Source organism: Pteronotus mesoamericanus, unplaced genomic scaffold (assembly GCF_021234165.1).
Source record: "Pteronotus mesoamericanus isolate MK-2021 breed Mesoamerican mustached bat unplaced genomic scaffold, CSHL_Meso_final contig_78, whole genome shotgun sequence".
Classification (NCBI taxonomy): Eukaryota; Metazoa; Chordata; class Mammalia; order Chiroptera; family Mormoopidae; genus Pteronotus; species Pteronotus mesoamericanus.
Window position 1 is genome coordinate 153,592 of NW_026555258.1, and position 16,375 is coordinate 169,966.

Below are 16,375 nucleotides of genomic sequence, written 5' to 3' on the forward strand. Positions count from 1 at the left end.
CTGAGAATCCAAGGTGGGGCCCAGCGCAGAGGGAGGGTGAGGAGGGCCAGTGCTGGGCAGTCACCAGCCCCGGCTTCCCAGGGGCCTCCGGGCCTCTAGCAGCTCCTGGTGAGACGGGCGAGGGCCCGGCGCCCCCGCTGTCACTGTGCACCCGAAACCGGCCTGCTCCCCAGCTCCCCACGCAGCGCTGCGCTGAGGGCTCGGAGCGCCCGTCGGGGGCAGGCGGGCAGCAGCCTGGACCCTGGACGGGCAGAGAGGGCCGCACTGCCCGCCGGACACCGGACTAGAAGGTCTCCGGCAGGGCCCCCCTTCCGTGGCCTGCGGACGTGGACAGCCGGGCCCTGGGAGCAGCCCTGGCTCCCGCCGCCGGCCAGCGTCCCCAGGGCACCCCAGTGGGCTGGACGGCCACGCGACCTCTCTGCAGAAGCTGAGCGGCCAGCATCAGAGGCACGGACACCTGCTGACCCTCAGGCAGGGATGGCTCACGGCAGACAGAGCCGCCCGCCAGACCCGACGCTCCCGATGGCTGTCGGCCGGCGTGGGGGTGGGGGCTGGGCAGGCTGTGCCCGGCCGCCCTGAGGCACAGCTCACAAGACCCCAGTAGCCCAGGAGGACCCAGGGCTCCTGGGCACCGAGGCCCAGAGCCGCAGACATGAGGTCACACAGGAGCCCGTGCCTGCCCCTTGCGGTCCCCCGGAAGGGGCTCAGGTCCTGGGTGGAGAAGCCGCAGAGACAGGGCTTCCAGCCACCGGCACCAGCCTGGACGCCGAAGCTGCCCACTCGCCGTCCGCCCGCAAGGAGGAGACATGTTCGGCTTCGTGCTCAGCCTCCCTCTGAGGCCAAGGAACGGCGGCCACCCCCTCGCCTCAGGGTGTGGCACTGCCCCGGGCGGGGCCGGAGCGGCCTGCCAAGCGTGTCCTGTGCTCCCTAGCCTGCGCGATGCCTGCGCCCCCCCCAGCCGGTGCCCCCTGGGGGCCTGCACCACGCACCTGCCCTCGTCTAAGACACATTTCAGGGCAGACAAGGGAAACTGGCCTTGAGCCCCACCCCCCACACCCACCCCACCCGCACGGCCTCGTGGCCTGTGGAGCATCCGAGCCCACAGCTCACAGGGGCCCTTCGGCAGCCACGCGGGGCTCCGCGCTCCCACAGGAGGGCATGCGGCCGGCCTGTGGGGACCCGGCCTGGGAGTCAGCAGGGTTCTTCTCGGGACCAAAGGCCCGCTCGGCGCCTCGGGTGGCTTCAGGCGCACAGAGCTCCCACGGAGAGAGCGAGGCCCCTTGGGGGGCTCGGGGCAGCTGGCGGAGACGCCAAGGCGGGGAGCGCGGCGGAGCCTGGGCGCGGGCGTGGGGGCAGGGCCGGCGCACGGACAGGACGTCCTGGGGCGCCTGGAGCTCCGTACACTTTAAGCCCATGAGGCCTACAGAGCCCTGGGTGTGAGTGGTCAGCCTCAGTCCCTGGAGAGGGGCAAGGAGCCCCACCCCCGGCTGCCAGGACACAGACCCTGTGGCCTGTCCTGCGGCTCATGGACACACCAGGTCCAGCCGGTGAGAAAGAACAGGGGAACAGCCGGGAGAGCCCCGGGAGCCCCGACGCTTGCTCCTCGGGGTGCGGCGCGAGTGGCCGCCTCGTGGCAGAACGGAACGAGAGCTCTGCGCCCCGGCCCGTGGGTCTGAAGCCCGTACAAGGGAGGACAGAGGTCGGCCGGCCTGGCTCGTGCCCGGTCATCCCTGAGCTTCCTCCCCAGGGTGCCTGGGCCCTCTCTCGCTTCGTGGTCCCTGACGGGTCGGGGTCTAGCCAGGTCAGCTGGGTTCCCAGAACGGGCCCAGCTCTGCAAGACCTGGCGGGCCCGTGGGTCCGGGCAGAGATCCTACCCCGGGCGCGCCAAGGCCAAAGGCCACGGCTCAGGAGGAGGGCGGGGAGGCCGGCCCGGCTACGTACACAACGCCGTGGTGAGCCGCTGGGGCTGGTTGTAGTGCACCATGGCCACGCACAGCGTGTTCAGGGCCACCACGCACAGCACCACCCAGTAGAAGCTCTGCGCCTTCACCATGCGCCGCACAAAGAACCGGAACATCTTCTCCTTCCTGCGGAAGTAGGACGAGCCCTCCGTCTTCCCGCTCTTGAGGCTGGCGCGGGCGAAGGGGGACCCTGGGGAAAAGGGGCTCAGTGAGGACGTGCAGGACCCGGGGTCCCAGGACTCACGCCACTCTGCCGAACGTGCCCTCCGTGAGGACGCTTGCCCCGCACCCTCCAGGGGGCCCCGGCCCGGCCCCATCCCACAGAGGGGAGCCGGGGGCCCCATGGCTGCTGGGCTCTGCACGGGACAGCGGGTCCCAGCACCCCAGCCCCCTTCCCAGAGGACAGCCCTGCGCTCCCAAGCCATCCCGGCCCCTCCCCGTGGCCCGGCAGTCCTGCCGCATCGGACACTCCCTGCCCCTCTATACCTCAGGCCACCAACCTCGGGGCCACCTGGGACAGGGCAGACAGACAGGGGCTGAGAGAGAGACAGCCAGAAACGTTTGGTCCCCACGGAGTGAGTGGCACGCGCGGCACAGCCGTGACACGCAGCAGAAGGCTCCCTGTCCACGGGGACGGCAGAGCCCAGAGCAGCTAGCGAGCTGCACGGAAACGAGCGGGCGAAGGCCGCCGTCCACGCCGCACGGCGGGGGCCCAGCCAGGAGCCTGAGCAGAGGCCAGGGAACGCGGGTTTCCTGCGGCACGGTGGGCCGGGGCTAGCTTACTTGGGGAGGGTGGGCAGTGGGGGAGGAGGGCGCGGGGGCCCCAGAGCTGGGCAGGCAGCTGGGTGCCCAGCGTCGGTGCAGCCACCGGCCCGAGGAGCCAGGAGGGCCGGCAGAGGCTCACCCGCAGCGCAGAGGTCTGCAAGCCGGTCCTGGCCCTCCTCGGCGTGGATCAGGTCGTTCCGGCTCTTCTTGGCGGCCGCCCTCTTCAACACTGCTTTAAGCGAAGGGCGGAGAGGGGCTGCCTGAGCCGGAGCCCGGCTGCCTGCCCCAGGTGCGGGGTGGTCCTTCCGCTGAGGATCCTACGTCCTCCGGGGAACCGGGCCTTGCCCTGTCTCCTCCCCGGGGGCTGCGGGTGAGGGAGACGGGACGGCCCCTGGCCCTGCGGGCCCTTCTTGACCCTCAGAGCAAAGGCACAAAGAGCTCTGAGGGTGGGCCCCACGGCCCCTGCTCTCCACCATGACGTCCGCGGGGAAGGCCTTGCCACCGGCGGCGAGGAAACGGCGGCGGGAGCCAGGCCAGGCGAGGCCAGAAAGGTCAGGCCAGGTCGGCAGCCCCGAGCCCCAGGACGGCCCGGCTGGAGTGAGCCTGCCGCCGAACGCTTCCGGGGGCAGCGCTCCCCACAGGCTCCCCACGGCGCCGGGAACGCCCCAGCCCCCGCGGCCAGCACGGAAGGGGGCAGCAGCCCCGCCTGGCTGCCGGGCACTCGAACGGCGCGGAGCGAGGCTGAGGCTGTATTCCCACCTGTGTCACTGTGGGGCCCTTGCATGTGTGCTCGCAGCCACACGTGAGCTGCCACATGGGACAGCACAGCTCCTGGGGCCACGCTGTGCTGCCCGGGCTGAAACCATGGCGGGCGTGGCTGCATGTGTGAGCCCACGGCACACGGCTCGCCAGGAACACGCCGCCCACTGTCCTAGGGCCTCCATCCCTCCAGGGCCAAGCCCATGTGCGCGTGCGCCGGGCGGGCACTGCCTGGCCTAGCAGACAGCATCGTGTGCCAACATGCATGTGTGCCCGCGTGGCGCTGCCCACGGGCCGCCAAGCTCGCTGGCCGGGGAGCGAGTGCCAACCATAGGACCTACCGTCCAGAGGGGACTTCTCCTCCGCGTTCTTGTCCTCCTCGGCCAGCATGACCTCCTCTGGGGGTGAGACACAGCCTCAGTGGGGGTCTCCCTGTCCCGACCCGGGGCCTACGCGGCCCTGGCTTCTCAGAAACCTGTGGGGCCCGCGGCTCAGCCTTTTCTACCGGGAGAGACACGGCTACGTGTCCCTCAGAGCCACTCCCCAGTCATCGCCCTGAGCACAGCCCTCCCACGAGGTGAGCTCACCCTGAGGAGGCACCTGGGAACCGCCCCCCCGCCCCGAGGGAGGGGCGCCGGTGTGGGTTGGGCAGGGGTCAGGAACCGCAGACCTGATGGGGCACGGGGCCCGGGCACGGGAGAGGCTCGGGTGCGAAGAAACGAGGGGCAGGCTGGGCCAGGCGCAGTCCCCTGTGACCGAGGCCAGAGACCCCAGGGCCACGAGGTCACCCGGTGCCACACCTGGGCGAGCTGGAAGAAGCGCCTCTTCCCTGAGACGCCCTTTCGGAAACCTCGGCTTCCTCACTAGGCTCCCTTGTCACCCGGGGGCTGGGGACCCCGGCCGGGGACCACGGATGGGGAACAGACAGGACGGGCCAGGCGCACGGCAGCTGCCCGGCTCTCACCGGCCTTGAAGATCCACTCCAGGTACCCGTTGAGCTCCCGCTCGATCTGCTGCTGCCGCCGCAGCTTCAGGAAGGCCCGGCGGTTCTCCACCCGCTCGCGCTCCTTGGCAAACTCTCTGGGGCGCGGGGGCCGAAAGAGCGCGGGTCAGGGGAGCAGGGTACCCCGCAGGGCGGCCCACGGGCGAGCGGCCCCAGCACGGGAACCGGGAGGGGCTGGGAGGGGAGGAGGGGCCGCGAGCCGCCCTTCCTGGCAACTCCACCCTGGCCTCTGCCGGGACCGCCAGGGGCGCAGCTGAGCCCCGTTGCCCAGACCCTCCCGCGCACAGGGACAGCACCTCGGGGCCGGCAGCGGGGCCCAGAGGGCAGGGGCTGGTCCTCAGCTCCCTGCCTAGAGCAGGCCGGCCCCACGTGGCCCTGCAGACAGCTCCTTGACAAGAAGCCCCCAGGGGAGCGCTCACTGTGTCCTCCGCAGGGGAGGACGAGCAGACGGGGGTGGGGAGAAGGGCTGGGTCGGGGCCCCCTCCTGAGCCCGGAGGGCGAGCCTCTGCCTTGCTCAGCCTCCAATGTCCCGCCGCCCCCAGCCCAGCCTTCAGGGCCGCCTGGGAGCACAGCCTCGGGCCTCTTACCCCGAGAGCACGCCCAGCACCAGGTTGAGCATGAAGAAGGAGCCGATGATGATGAGGGGGATGAAGTACAGCCAGTTCCAGGTGTTGCCGGCGGCATCATTGGTCTGGAAGCAAGAGGAGATGAGAAAGGGCGCAGACGCCCCGCCCTCGCCCCGAGGTGCCCCGGCCCTTCTCAGGCCCCGGTCGGACCTGCCCGCCCTTGCCCCGCACAGCTCCCCTGGGGCTGTGGCTCCCGAAGGGCCAAGGGCCTCAGCACCCGGCCACCGCCCAGCATGCGGGGAGGCCGAGGAGCAGCCCCAGAGGGCAAGGGCTGCCCGGAGGCCCCGAGGGCGGCCTGCTGGCCCTGCCGGGACCGCTCCCTCCCAGGCTGCTGCTGTGTGGAGACCACAGGCCCCAGGGCCAACTCTGCTCCTCTGTCTGCAGCAGCTTCCACAGCTCAGAGGCAGGGAGCCCCGGCCACCTGCCCCCGAGACCGACGGCAGGCCCTCCAGTTCCCAGAGAATGTTCTGGCTGTGTGCCTGGTTCAAGACAGAGCCCACGCTGGGGTGGTCCCAACAGCTGAAGGCCTGTCCCCAGGCCCTTGGTTCAACAGCACGGCCCACAGACGTGCGAGTTCCCCCGAATCCGGCTGATTTCCGGCTGCTGCTTGTTTGTGCGGGGCCCCGCGACCCGGGCAGCCAGGTGATGGGCCGAGAGCCTGTGCTCCGCCTCCTGGAGCTCCTCTCTCCGGGGCAGCGCGAGGACCAAGACCCGCGCGGGGCAGAGGCAGGAACGTCCCTGGGGTTCCGGGCCCTCCAGCATCCGGGGGCCTCGGCGGGGCTTGCAGACTCCACCCTGAGGCCCTGGGCCCCTGGACTGACAGCAGCTGGTGGCTGCTGATTTTCGGACACTAACCCAGGACAGGCTCCAGCTCTGAACTCGAAGTACCATCCGTGTCCCGGGCCACACAGCTGCCGGGCCTGTCACCGAGGCCGCTGAGCTCCCTGAGGGACCCTCCACACCCGCCTCCTTCCTGGGGGACAGGAACCTGCTGCAGACTCCCCTCCCTAGTGGGCCATTCCCACCAGCAGCCAAGCCCCTTTCTTTGCGTCTCAAAAACAAAGCAGACAGGACATCCCCTTCGGGGAAGACGGCGTGGACACCCTTTCCCTGTGTCTCCCACCGAGGACGGCGAAGGCCCCAGGTGCCACGCAGACGGCACCCCTGACGGGACACCCCGGGAAGGCGGCGGGCGGGGGGCGGGGGCACCGACCACAGGGCCCGGTGCCCAGGCGACGCTCCCTGGGCCGCTACGCGTTTGTCCGCTGCCTCGTCTGTCCCAGGCCTGGAGCTGAGACAGCCTGCGACCGGGCAGCGGCACAGAGAAGCCAGTCAGCAGCAGCGCTGCTCGCTCTCACCGACGGGCCGGGCACAGCCCCGCCAGGCAGGAAGCTTCGGACACTGACCTCACCGCTGCAGCCAGCACAGCAGGCCCACTGCCGGCAGAGGCCCGGCAGGGAGCCTGGACTTCCGCCCGCCAGGCAGTGACGAGGCCACGAAGCTGCCCGCACCCCCACACCAGGGCGCTTTCCGAGAAGAGGAAGCAGGGAGCTGGGACACTCCCCCCCACCTCCCGCAACCAGTGGGTGACAAAGCCCCCCCATCCCACCCCCTCGGGGGGCAGCTACTTCCACGCCCACACGGCAGTGACGGGACACGCCCCTCCCTCCCGAGGGGCAGTCAGAAGGCCCTCGTAGGGGTCAGGGCGGTCGCCCCCCCCCCAGCGGGAAGGAGGGGACCCGCCGCCCACCCCGGAGAGCCGGGTGCAGAGCCAGGGGAGCACCCCGCAGGCATGTGGGAGGTCAGAAATGCCGCCCACGCAGCGGAAGGAGGACGTTTGGAGGGAAACCTTAAATAGAACGGAATGAAAATGAAAATACAATGCATCAAATTTGAAGAACACAGCTAAAGCAGTGCCAAAAGGTAAACTTACAGCATTCAATACACGCATTACAAATCGGGAAAGTCTCAATCATCTACGCTGACACCTCAAAGAGCTAGAAGGAAGGAGAGCAACGCAAACCCGAATCAAGCAGAAGCAAGTAATAAAGACAAGAGCAGAAATTAACAAAATTGAAAACAAAATTAATACAAAAAGTTAATCTTTAAAAGTTGGTTCTTTGAAAATCATCGGTTAACCTGACACGCCTCTGACCGAGAGGGGGCCGGGGGAGGCAACAGAAACGCCCCCTTCGGGACTGGGACGGGGCCACCACCGCCCACCCCGCAGACCCTGCCGGCCCCGCCCACCCCGCAGGAGGCGGCGGACACGCAGGCCACAGGCCCTGCACGGTGCCGGTTTCTCGGAACACGAACTACTGCAGCTTGCCCAGCACAAAACAGACAAATTGAATAGGCCCATAATTATTAAGAAAAGTAAAATTGCAATTTTAAAACTTTTCTCCAAAAACAGGATATATTGATCAGTGGAATAAAACTGATGATCTAGAAATAAACGCTTACATATATGATCAATTGATTTTTTAACTACGGTGTCAGAAACGTTCAGTGGGGAAAGAGCGGTCTCTTGAACCGATGGCGCGGGACAGCTGGGTCTCCACATGCCAAAGGAGGAGGCTGGAGCCCACCTCGCTCCCCTACAGAAACCCCCCGAAAGCGGAGGGCAGGGGCAAACACAAGTACGGCTGCAAGACACAAACACAAGAGCGAAACCTAGAAAACTGTAAAAAGAAAACATAGCAGCAAAACTTCATGACTCTGGATTAAGTAATGGGGTCTGAGCTACAACATCAAACACAAGTGGTGAAAACAAAAATGGAAAAATCGTCTTTCTTGAAAATAAAAATCTATTATTCTTTCAGTGATGGCGTCAAGAAAGTGAAAAGACACCCCACGGAATGTGAAAAATGTTTGCAAAATACATATGGTGTAAGGGTCTAGACCCGTAATACACAAATGAACCTTACAGGTCAACAATACAATGACAAATAACCCAATTTTTAAACGAGCAAAGGCTGTGAACACACGTTTCTCCAGAGAAGATAACGCAGATGGAGCGACGATGCTGCTCGCAACTCACAGCCAAGACGACGTGGCCCCTCAGTGGCAGAGAGGCCGCCTCTAGAAAACATCAAAGCTCCGCAGGAAAACAGCGACCCCCGCAGACCGTGGGCAGAGGAGACGCCGACGGCAGCCAAGCAGGGAGAGAGCCTGCACCGCGGGCCATTAGGAGCTCAGAGCACGACGCGGCGGCCGCGCACCCGTGTCAGGGCGGCTCAGGTCCAAACAGCAAAGAAAAACGGGCTCGTTCCCGCACCGCCGGCAGAGACGCGAACGAACACAGCCCTCCGGGAACGCTGTCGTGTCCGGAACCACCACCGCGCAGCCCTGGCGGGACCCGGAAATCACACTCTTGGGAACTCACTCGGGAGGAATGAAAAGGGGTGTTTGTGGAGTCTTGCACACGAGTGTGCACAGCGATGTTATTCCCAACGGCCCCAAATGGCGGCGACACGCACGTTCTCTAACAGGCAGTGTCCGTGAAACCCGCTGGCCCGCCGCGCCACGGAAACTGCCGCGCCACCCCTCAGAAGTCGGGGGGAGTCTCCAGAGAGGGGCCAGAAGGTACAGACAAGGTGGCGTCATCTGCATGACATCCCCCAAGAGGCAAAACCACGGAGTCAGCAACCGGGAGGGCGGTTGGCAGGGACACAGGAGGGAACCCCGTGGGGAGGGACACACGGTCTGCGTCTTACCCGGTCATGACACAGGCTAGTTTTGCAGGTTGTTACCATTAGAGGAACCAGGGCAAGGATACCCGGGATCTGTGTTATTTCCTAAACTGTTACCGCAAACGTTTACTTTTAAAAAGTCATTCCCCAGATTTCCCTGCACGCCCTCCCAGCCCCAGCCCCAGGTCACAGGGCAAACCCGCTCCTCCGAGCCCCCGCCCGCCCGCCCCCTCCCCTCAAACCACACGCTCCCGCTTTCGAGCCCACCCCGCTCTGGTCGACTTTACCAGCATCTGTCTTGACCTCCCACGGTCTCTGGCCAGGCTCACCCCGCTTTTGAAGCGCTTGCTCTGCTCTGCAGGCTCCAAAGCGACCCCTGCCCCGACCCCAGCCCCCCCCCTTCCCCCCCCCCCCCGTGAACGCCAGACCCCACCAGGCCCCGGCTCAGCGGCGGCGGCGGGCCTGGTGTCCCCGCGTCTCCATCGCCGCCGTGACCCCGGTGAGTTCAGGCTCCCCCGGGACCTTCCACCCGACTCGCGACTTCACCCACACGCCCTCGGCCCGGCCAGCCCCTCACCTACGGCCTGTGCACTCAACGCCTCGCTGGGGCGGACCGGTCACTGAGACCGCCGCAGGCCACAGCAGAAGCCTGGGGTGCCCACGGCCTGCAGGAAAAACGCCAAGCAGACCCCTCGCTCCCCACCGTCCCCCCTCATGGGAAGGCACCCCTGTCCCCAGCGGGGAGCGCTGGGTCTCACGTCCTGGCCACAGGCGACTCCGTGCTGCACGCACTTCCGAGCTCACGGCCTGGGCGCCCGCATGCGCACTCCCTCCTCGGGGCGTCAGGGAGCTACTAGCCAGCGCGGCGGGCGTGGCAGGGCCACACGTCCATAATCACAAACCAACATGGTCTCCCCCTCTCGGACCTGTGCACGGGCGTGGCCCCGACCAGGACCCGGACAGGCGACGAGCAACAGAAAGCTCGACAGTCACGTCATGTAGGGAAGTCTCGATTCGGTGACCACATCCCGTCTCGGCCGCGAATGAGCGGGTCGGCGCACTCTGCACGGAGGGCCAGCCCCGGCGGGCGACCGACGGCGGGGAGGGGCGCGGCTCCCCATGCCCCCAGGCCCAGCGGCGGTCCTCCGACGCCACCAAAGCCTGGAGGCAGGAGGGGACAGGTCAGCTCCCCTTTCTTGCCGCTGCCCCGCAAGGACCACCTCTCTGGGTCTGCCAGGCAGTCACTGCTGACTCACCCACTTTCCAGAAAGTCCAGAGCCCTTCCCTCCCGCTGGGGGCAGCCCCCCACCGCCACCAGGTTTTCAGGAATCCGGCCTGAGCAGACATTGTCCGTTGAGACCCCATCGTCCCCCGGTCAGAATGTAAAGGGGCCGCTGGCTGCCGTGGCTCCAGCTGGTCCACAGACGCCCCACCCCGTGGCTCCCGACACGGCGTGCGCCCCGCGGCCCCAGGAGCCCCGGCTGTGGGAGCCCGGACGCCCTCCCTGCGCACAGGGCTAGAGCGAGGGCCAGCCTCTCCCTGCGCACAGCCCTCTTCAAACACCCTGTCTGGTCGCCAGCGACCGACCGGGCCCCTCGGCGTGGGCAGCGGCCGCTGGCTGTGGGCGCCGGCCTCGCTGTCGCCCCATCGGGTGCCCCAACCCGGCCGCAACCACAGGTCGCCCCGGCCCTCACCCTCGGGGTCTTTTCAAAGCACATCGCCCGTCGAGCCTGGATTTTCCGAGTGCTGCTCGCATCCCGGGGAGCCCCGGCACCCGTGGGGCCCACGGAAGCGTGTGTCGGACCAAGGCTCCGGGGCCCTTTCCTGACTGTGCCCACGTCCACTTCTAGCCCCTCGCCGACCAGGGGCACAGAGTCACAGAGTCACGTGGCCCCGGCCAAGCCCCAGGGAGCGCTGGGGGCGGCGCAGGCGGCCCTGCAGTCCCTCGTTTGGGTGGGGCTGGCAGGGAGGTGACCAGCAAAGAGCTATTTTTAGGGTCTGTCTTTGTGGAAATTGTTCCTTGATCTGCTGTGGGGAGAGAAGAGCCAAGCTCCTCGTCGCCGCCTTTGTCCCCGATCACACAGAGCTGTCATCAGACACGACGCCCACTGCACAAAGGAATCCAGTTCAGCAGACCTTGGGCCAGCTCTGCCTGATTCCTCCTCTGCTACCCGCCTGCTCACAGGCAGGCACCCGGCACTGGCGGAGTGCCCGGCCCCGAGACTCCCCTGGGTCGGTGTCCCAAGCCCGCGGAGGGGGCATGGGGCCCAGGGCCCCTGCCGGGCCGGCACCGAGCTGCCGGAGGCTGGGGATGTGGGGGCGCAGGTTCCGCGGCTTGCAGCCCAAGCGGCACAAGTGAGGGTTCAAAGGGAAGCGCGGGGTGCCCTGGCCCCCCCCACAGCATCTGCCCAGAACACGCCCTGTAGCCGCACAAAACCTAGCAATCCACCTGCCTCGCCTTCCTGGCCAGAGGCCGGACCCCTGGCTCCCCGTGCCTTCCCGCTCTGCCTCCCAGCGGCCCTGAGGCCCGAACGTGATTGCTCCCATGCCCCGGTGGTTCCAGAGCTCTAGGGGGCAGAAGGTGGGGGGCAGGGAGTGGGGAAGGGGGAGGTTATTCACACTTTAAAAAGACAGAGGCCTGCTCAGGAGCAGAAGGGCCTCAGGTACGGGGAAGGTGGCGTGACGTGGGTCACCAGACGCCCCCAGCTTCTGTCACGGGCAGCAAACCAGGACGGCCCGGCGCTGCCGAGCCGGGCGCTGCCCTGAAGACAGCGGGGACACGGACACGGACGGCCGAAAGGACAAGGCCCGCCCCAGCACCCCGCGCCCTGCCGCGACTCGGCTTCCCCAGGCAGCCTCGCTGTCCCCTTCTCCACCCGGAAGACCCCAGCAAGGACACTCAGCGAGTCTTCCGCAGCGAGCGACCCCGGGGCCCCGGGGCCCAAGGCCTCGGCTTCCTCTCCTTGCGGGGGGCTGACGCCCCCGGCCGCTGGACGGGAGCAGGCCCGTCCGCCTTCGCCCGAAGCAGGAGAACCTTCCCGGGGGCGCCTTTTTGGACCTCCACCCCCACCCTCAGTCCACTTCCCGAACAGGAGCCGCAGGCCACGCGCCGCAGCGGGAGCGGGCGCCGAGGCGGATCTCACGGCGCGCCCCGAGTGGGGCCGCCTGAGGAAGGCGCCCGGGGCGGGCAGAGGCGCCCGGTCGGGAGCGCCACCCCTGGGGCCCGGGAGCTCCGGGGCCACGGCGGACTCACGTTGTAGAGGATGTCGGTCCAGCCCTCCATGGTGATGCACTGGAACACCGTCAGGATGGCGAACAGGATGTTGTCGAAGTTGGTGATGCCGAAGTTGGGCCCCGGCCAGTACTCCCGGCACTCGGTGTCGCCCTCGCAGAGCCGGGCGGGGGCCTCCTTGCCACAGGGGAAGTCGCCCACTGGCTCCGCATCTGCGCACAGGATAGTGAAGCTCAGACCCTGAGCTCAGCAGCTTCAAGTTCTCCCACCCCTGCCCGCCGGACGGGAGACCTCGTCCCAGGAGGGCAGAGACCGGGCACCTGCGGAACCGCCCTCAGCTTCCCCCTGCCCCTTCGCGCCCCTACATTGCAGTCCCCTCTCCACTGCAGCCTGGCCCTGAGCTCAGACCCACCCCCGCCCTCTGCGGAAACCACCTGCCACTGCTAAACGTGCTTGGGACTCATTCACCTTAAAACCAGAAACAGCAAACTCCTCGGCCCCAGGTCTCCTGCCCCCTCAACGCCAATTCCTGTCCCTCACGGCCAAACTGCCACGTGGTTCTCTTGACCTGCACACCTGCCTGTCACTCCGGAGCCAACACCAAGCTGGACTCGGCCACTGAAGTGCCGGTGCTGCTCAGGCAGGGGACCCAGGCCCACTCATCCCGTGCCTGGGGAGCACGCTGCCCCGGCCCCGCAGACGGACGTGCCAAGCCGAGCTGGCAGCCGGGACCACACAGAGGGACGTGGGCGAAACCCCAGAAACCAGCGCTAAGCTCTGGGACAAGATGCCAGCAGCACGTGCTAGTCCCCTCCCCTCCCAAAACCCCAGGGGAAGGTAAAACAAAGATTTAACAACACACAGAAGCCCCACCTATCGACTCGCGAGAGCTTTTGAGTAATTTTAGGCTGAAACCAGCACTCCCAGGTGTAGAAGGCAAAGCTGACCACACGGGTTTAGTTTTCTTCCTCCCAGTATCTTAATCAACACTCACGAACAAGGGGCAAGAGTCACTACTTGCAACCAACTGCATTCTCCTGAACGTAAGAGAAGTTTTATTCCCTGCTCTCAAATTCTGGATGGACTTTTCTTCCCTCGCTCGTCCCCTTGCCATCAGAGCCCTGTGACCAGACGTGACGATCCGGGGGCCTTTGTTTTCTTAGTCCCTTTGAAGGGGAAGCTGTTCAGACTTACAACAAAATGTTTGCAAAAAACTTAGGGAGTTTTTAAGAAATTCCCTTTTATTTGCAGTTTGATCAGAGACTTTGTAAAACCCGAGTGACACGTTTCAGGGAACGCCTTCCCCCAGGTACCGGGACGGTCCCGTGGGTCCTCCTGGAACCTTTTTGCGGCTCCAGCCCCAGCCCGTGTTGCCCCTGCCTGTCCTCCTCTTGCCCCCGTGACCTCGCCCCAGCAAAGCCCCGTGGGCCCCCAGGCCTGCCTCCTGCGACTGGTCCCCGAGCCCGCAGGGTGTTGCCCCGGACGCAGCTTGGGCTCCTGCCGCCGCCGTCAGGGACACAGAGCTTCCCCGCTGTTTCCGGTCCTGCCCCCGACGCCCACCTGGAGGCCTCCGTGGTGGAAGCTCTGGCCAGGCGCCCCGGCGCCCCCTCACTGCGGTCACCGCTGCTCATGGTCCCCTCAGGCCTCCCGGCCGCTGTCCGCGAGGCGAGCCCCCAGACCCATTCCATTTCTGGAACCCTCTTTGTCTCCTTCCTAGAAGTTATTAGAACCTGCGCTTATTAGCTTCTTTCCGTGTGTTGATCAGGTCCATCCCGTGTACCCACGGGAACGCATGTCATTTGCGGGCACCTAGAGGCCCCCAGCAGCTAGAACAGCGACCTCTCCTGGACAGACAGGTGTGGGCCTCACCTGTGGTGTTGGGGAAACAGGCCTTGTGGAATTTGCCCATGTAGAACTCGAGGCCAATGATGGCGAACATGAGGATGGCGAAGAAGAGCAGCAGCCCGATCTGCAGCAGCGGAACCATGGCCTTCATGATGGACTTGAGCACCACCTGCAGACCTGGGCCAGAGCGGGGCGAGAGCCGCGGGTCACAGCGGGGCGGGCTGGGGCCGGGGGCGGGGCGAGAGTCTTAGGGCGGGGCCGAGCCCTGGGGGCGGGGAGGACAGTCCAGGAGCAGGCCCGGGAGTCCAGGGGAGGGGAGGAGACTCCTGGGGCGGGGCCCCAGTCCTGGGGCTGGGAGGAGACTCCCGGAGCACTAGGGCGGGGAGGAGAGTCCTGGGGGCGGGGCCGGGCTTCCTGGGGAGGGGAGGGGCGCCCTGGGGGCGGGGCCGGGCTTCCTGAGGCGGGGAGGAGACTCCTGGGGTCGGGGCCCGGAGTCCCGGGGCGGGAAGGAGACTCCTAGAGCACTGGGGAGGGGAGGAGCGTCCTGGGGGCGGGGCCGAGCTTCCTGGGGAGGGGAGCGGACTCCTGGGGGGCGGGGCCGGGCTTCCTGGGGAGGGGAGGAGACTCCTGGGGCGGGGCTCCAGTCCTGGGGCTGGGAGGAGACTCCCGGAGCACTAGGGCCGGGAGGAGAGTCCTGGGGGCGGGGCCCGGAGTCCCGGGTCGGGAAGGAGACTCCTAGAGCACTGGGGAGGGAAGGAGCGTCCTGGGGGCGGGGCCGGGCTTCCTGGGGAGGGGAGGAGAGTCCTGGGGGGCGGGGCCGGGCTTCCTGGGGAGGGGAGGAGACTCCTGGGGGCGAGGCCGGGAATCCAGGGCCAGGGGCCCAGCAGTGAGCACGAGTAAGGGCCAGGGACACAGCAGGGCCATTAAGTCCTGGGGGAAGGTGGGCAGAGCATGAGCGCTTGCGCGGGGCAGGACTGCGCATCTCCGGGGCGCAGGGGTCTCGGAGGAGGTGGGCTGAGCAGTGTCCTAAAGCCAAGGGAGGAGCAGGGTGCTCGGGGGCGGGGAATGAAGCCCGAGGCAGAGTGGGCTGTAGGGTCTGTGGCAAGAGCAGAGGGTCCTGAGAGGTAAGATGAGGGCGTCTGGAACGGGAACGGCGGGAGGTTCTGGAAGGGCAGCGCAGAGGATTGTGGGAGGGAAGAGCAGGGGGCGCTGAGAGGGAAGGGCAGGAGATGCTGAGACCCAGCTCTGCGGGGACAGTGAGGCAGAGCCCTGCCCTCGGGGGGAGGGGGGTGCTCGGGACCCATCGCCCCTGCCTGCAGCCCGGCCCGTGGCTGATCGGGCCTGAGCCCCTGTCCGGCAGGGTCTGGCCCGAATGGGGACCAAGCAGCTGTCTAGGGGACACAGCCCTAGCCCCCTGCCCCCGGCCCTGAGGGAGCCGCAACACCAGCCCTCTGCCGCCCTGGAGGCTGGGCCAGGCTGGTCACTCTTCTGCGGAGCCCCGGACACACTCCTGCCTGGACCAGTCTCAGTGCCAGCGGCCCTACCAGCCGGGGCCCAGTGAGGGGTCCGGGCAGTCCTGCAACCCCTCCCAGGCGCCCCGCCCCCACCAGCGTGGCCTTCTCTGCTCTGTTCCTTAATCCCGGAAAAAGAGGCAAACCCAGAACACAGCCCGGCGCCCATCTGGGGAAGCCGAGTCCCCCTCGGGCCGTCATTTGGAGGGGGACCACGGAGAGGCCCGCTGCTTGTGCTCCGTCCAGTTCCCTGGGGTCCAGAGCCCCAAGCTAAGGGGCCCCTGGCTCCGGGCGTGGCCGTGGCTGTGGCCCTGGCCGGCCGTGGGCGGGGGAGGAGGCCCGTCTTCAGGGCCGGCTAGAGCCTCCGAGATCTTCCCAGACTCACTCGGAATCCCGGACACCAGCTTGAGGGGCCTCAACACCCGAACGGCCCGCAGCGTCCGCAGGTCGAAGTCGGTGCCGGCCGTGGCCAGGATCCTGGCAGAAACAGAAGGAGGTGAGAAGCACCACCCGCGCCCTTGGGACTGCGTCCCCCACTGCCCGTGCACAGGGCTGGCACGGGGGGAGAGCGCCCTGGCTGTGCCAGCATCAGCACCACCACCGCTGGCGGATCCTTGCTCTCTGGCACCTGGCCCGGCCCCGGGTCTGTCCTCCAGCTGAGTCCAAGCCTGCACATGCGCCCCGACCAGCCCCAGCTGCAGCCCAGCTGCCTCCTGAGAGGAGGTGGGGGCATGGGACTCGAGGGTCCTGGACCGATGGCCCCTCTTCACTTTGTCTCAGGGTCACGTAGGCACCAGGGTCAGGGAGGCAGACGAGAGGGTTCAGGACTCGGCATAACCACCCCGATCACTTCCTTCGTTTGCGTAAAAACAGATTCCAACTTAGAGACTGACCGCGAGAGCCCACATCCACGTCGGCCCCCTACACGCTTCCCTGCGCCCTTCACCCCACACTCTGTCGCTGTCGCCCCGCGTTCTCCAC

At 67.1% G+C, this 16,375-nt stretch overlaps 1 protein-coding gene across 1 annotated transcript in view; it reads right to left on the reverse strand.

Moving 5' to 3' along the window:
• Nucleotides 1-16,375, reverse strand: part of CACNA1B (calcium voltage-gated channel subunit alpha1 B) — a 122,700-nt gene that overhangs the window by 86,326 nt on the left and 19,999 nt on the right. Inside the window, exons 4-11 of the mRNA XM_054584744.1 lie at nt 15,780-15,871; nt 13,908-14,060; nt 12,060-12,250; nt 5,076-5,179; nt 4,450-4,565; nt 3,827-3,883; nt 2,866-2,955; nt 1,942-2,151 (exon numbers count right to left, since the gene is read on the reverse strand). Of these exons, the coding sequence (XP_054440719.1) occupies nt 1,942-2,151; nt 2,866-2,955; nt 3,827-3,883; nt 4,450-4,565; nt 5,076-5,179; nt 12,060-12,250; nt 13,908-14,060; nt 15,780-15,871 (1,013 nt within the window). The remainder of the gene's footprint in view (nt 1-1,941; nt 2,152-2,865; nt 2,956-3,826; nt 3,884-4,449; nt 4,566-5,075; nt 5,180-12,059; nt 12,251-13,907; nt 14,061-15,779; nt 15,872-16,375) is intronic.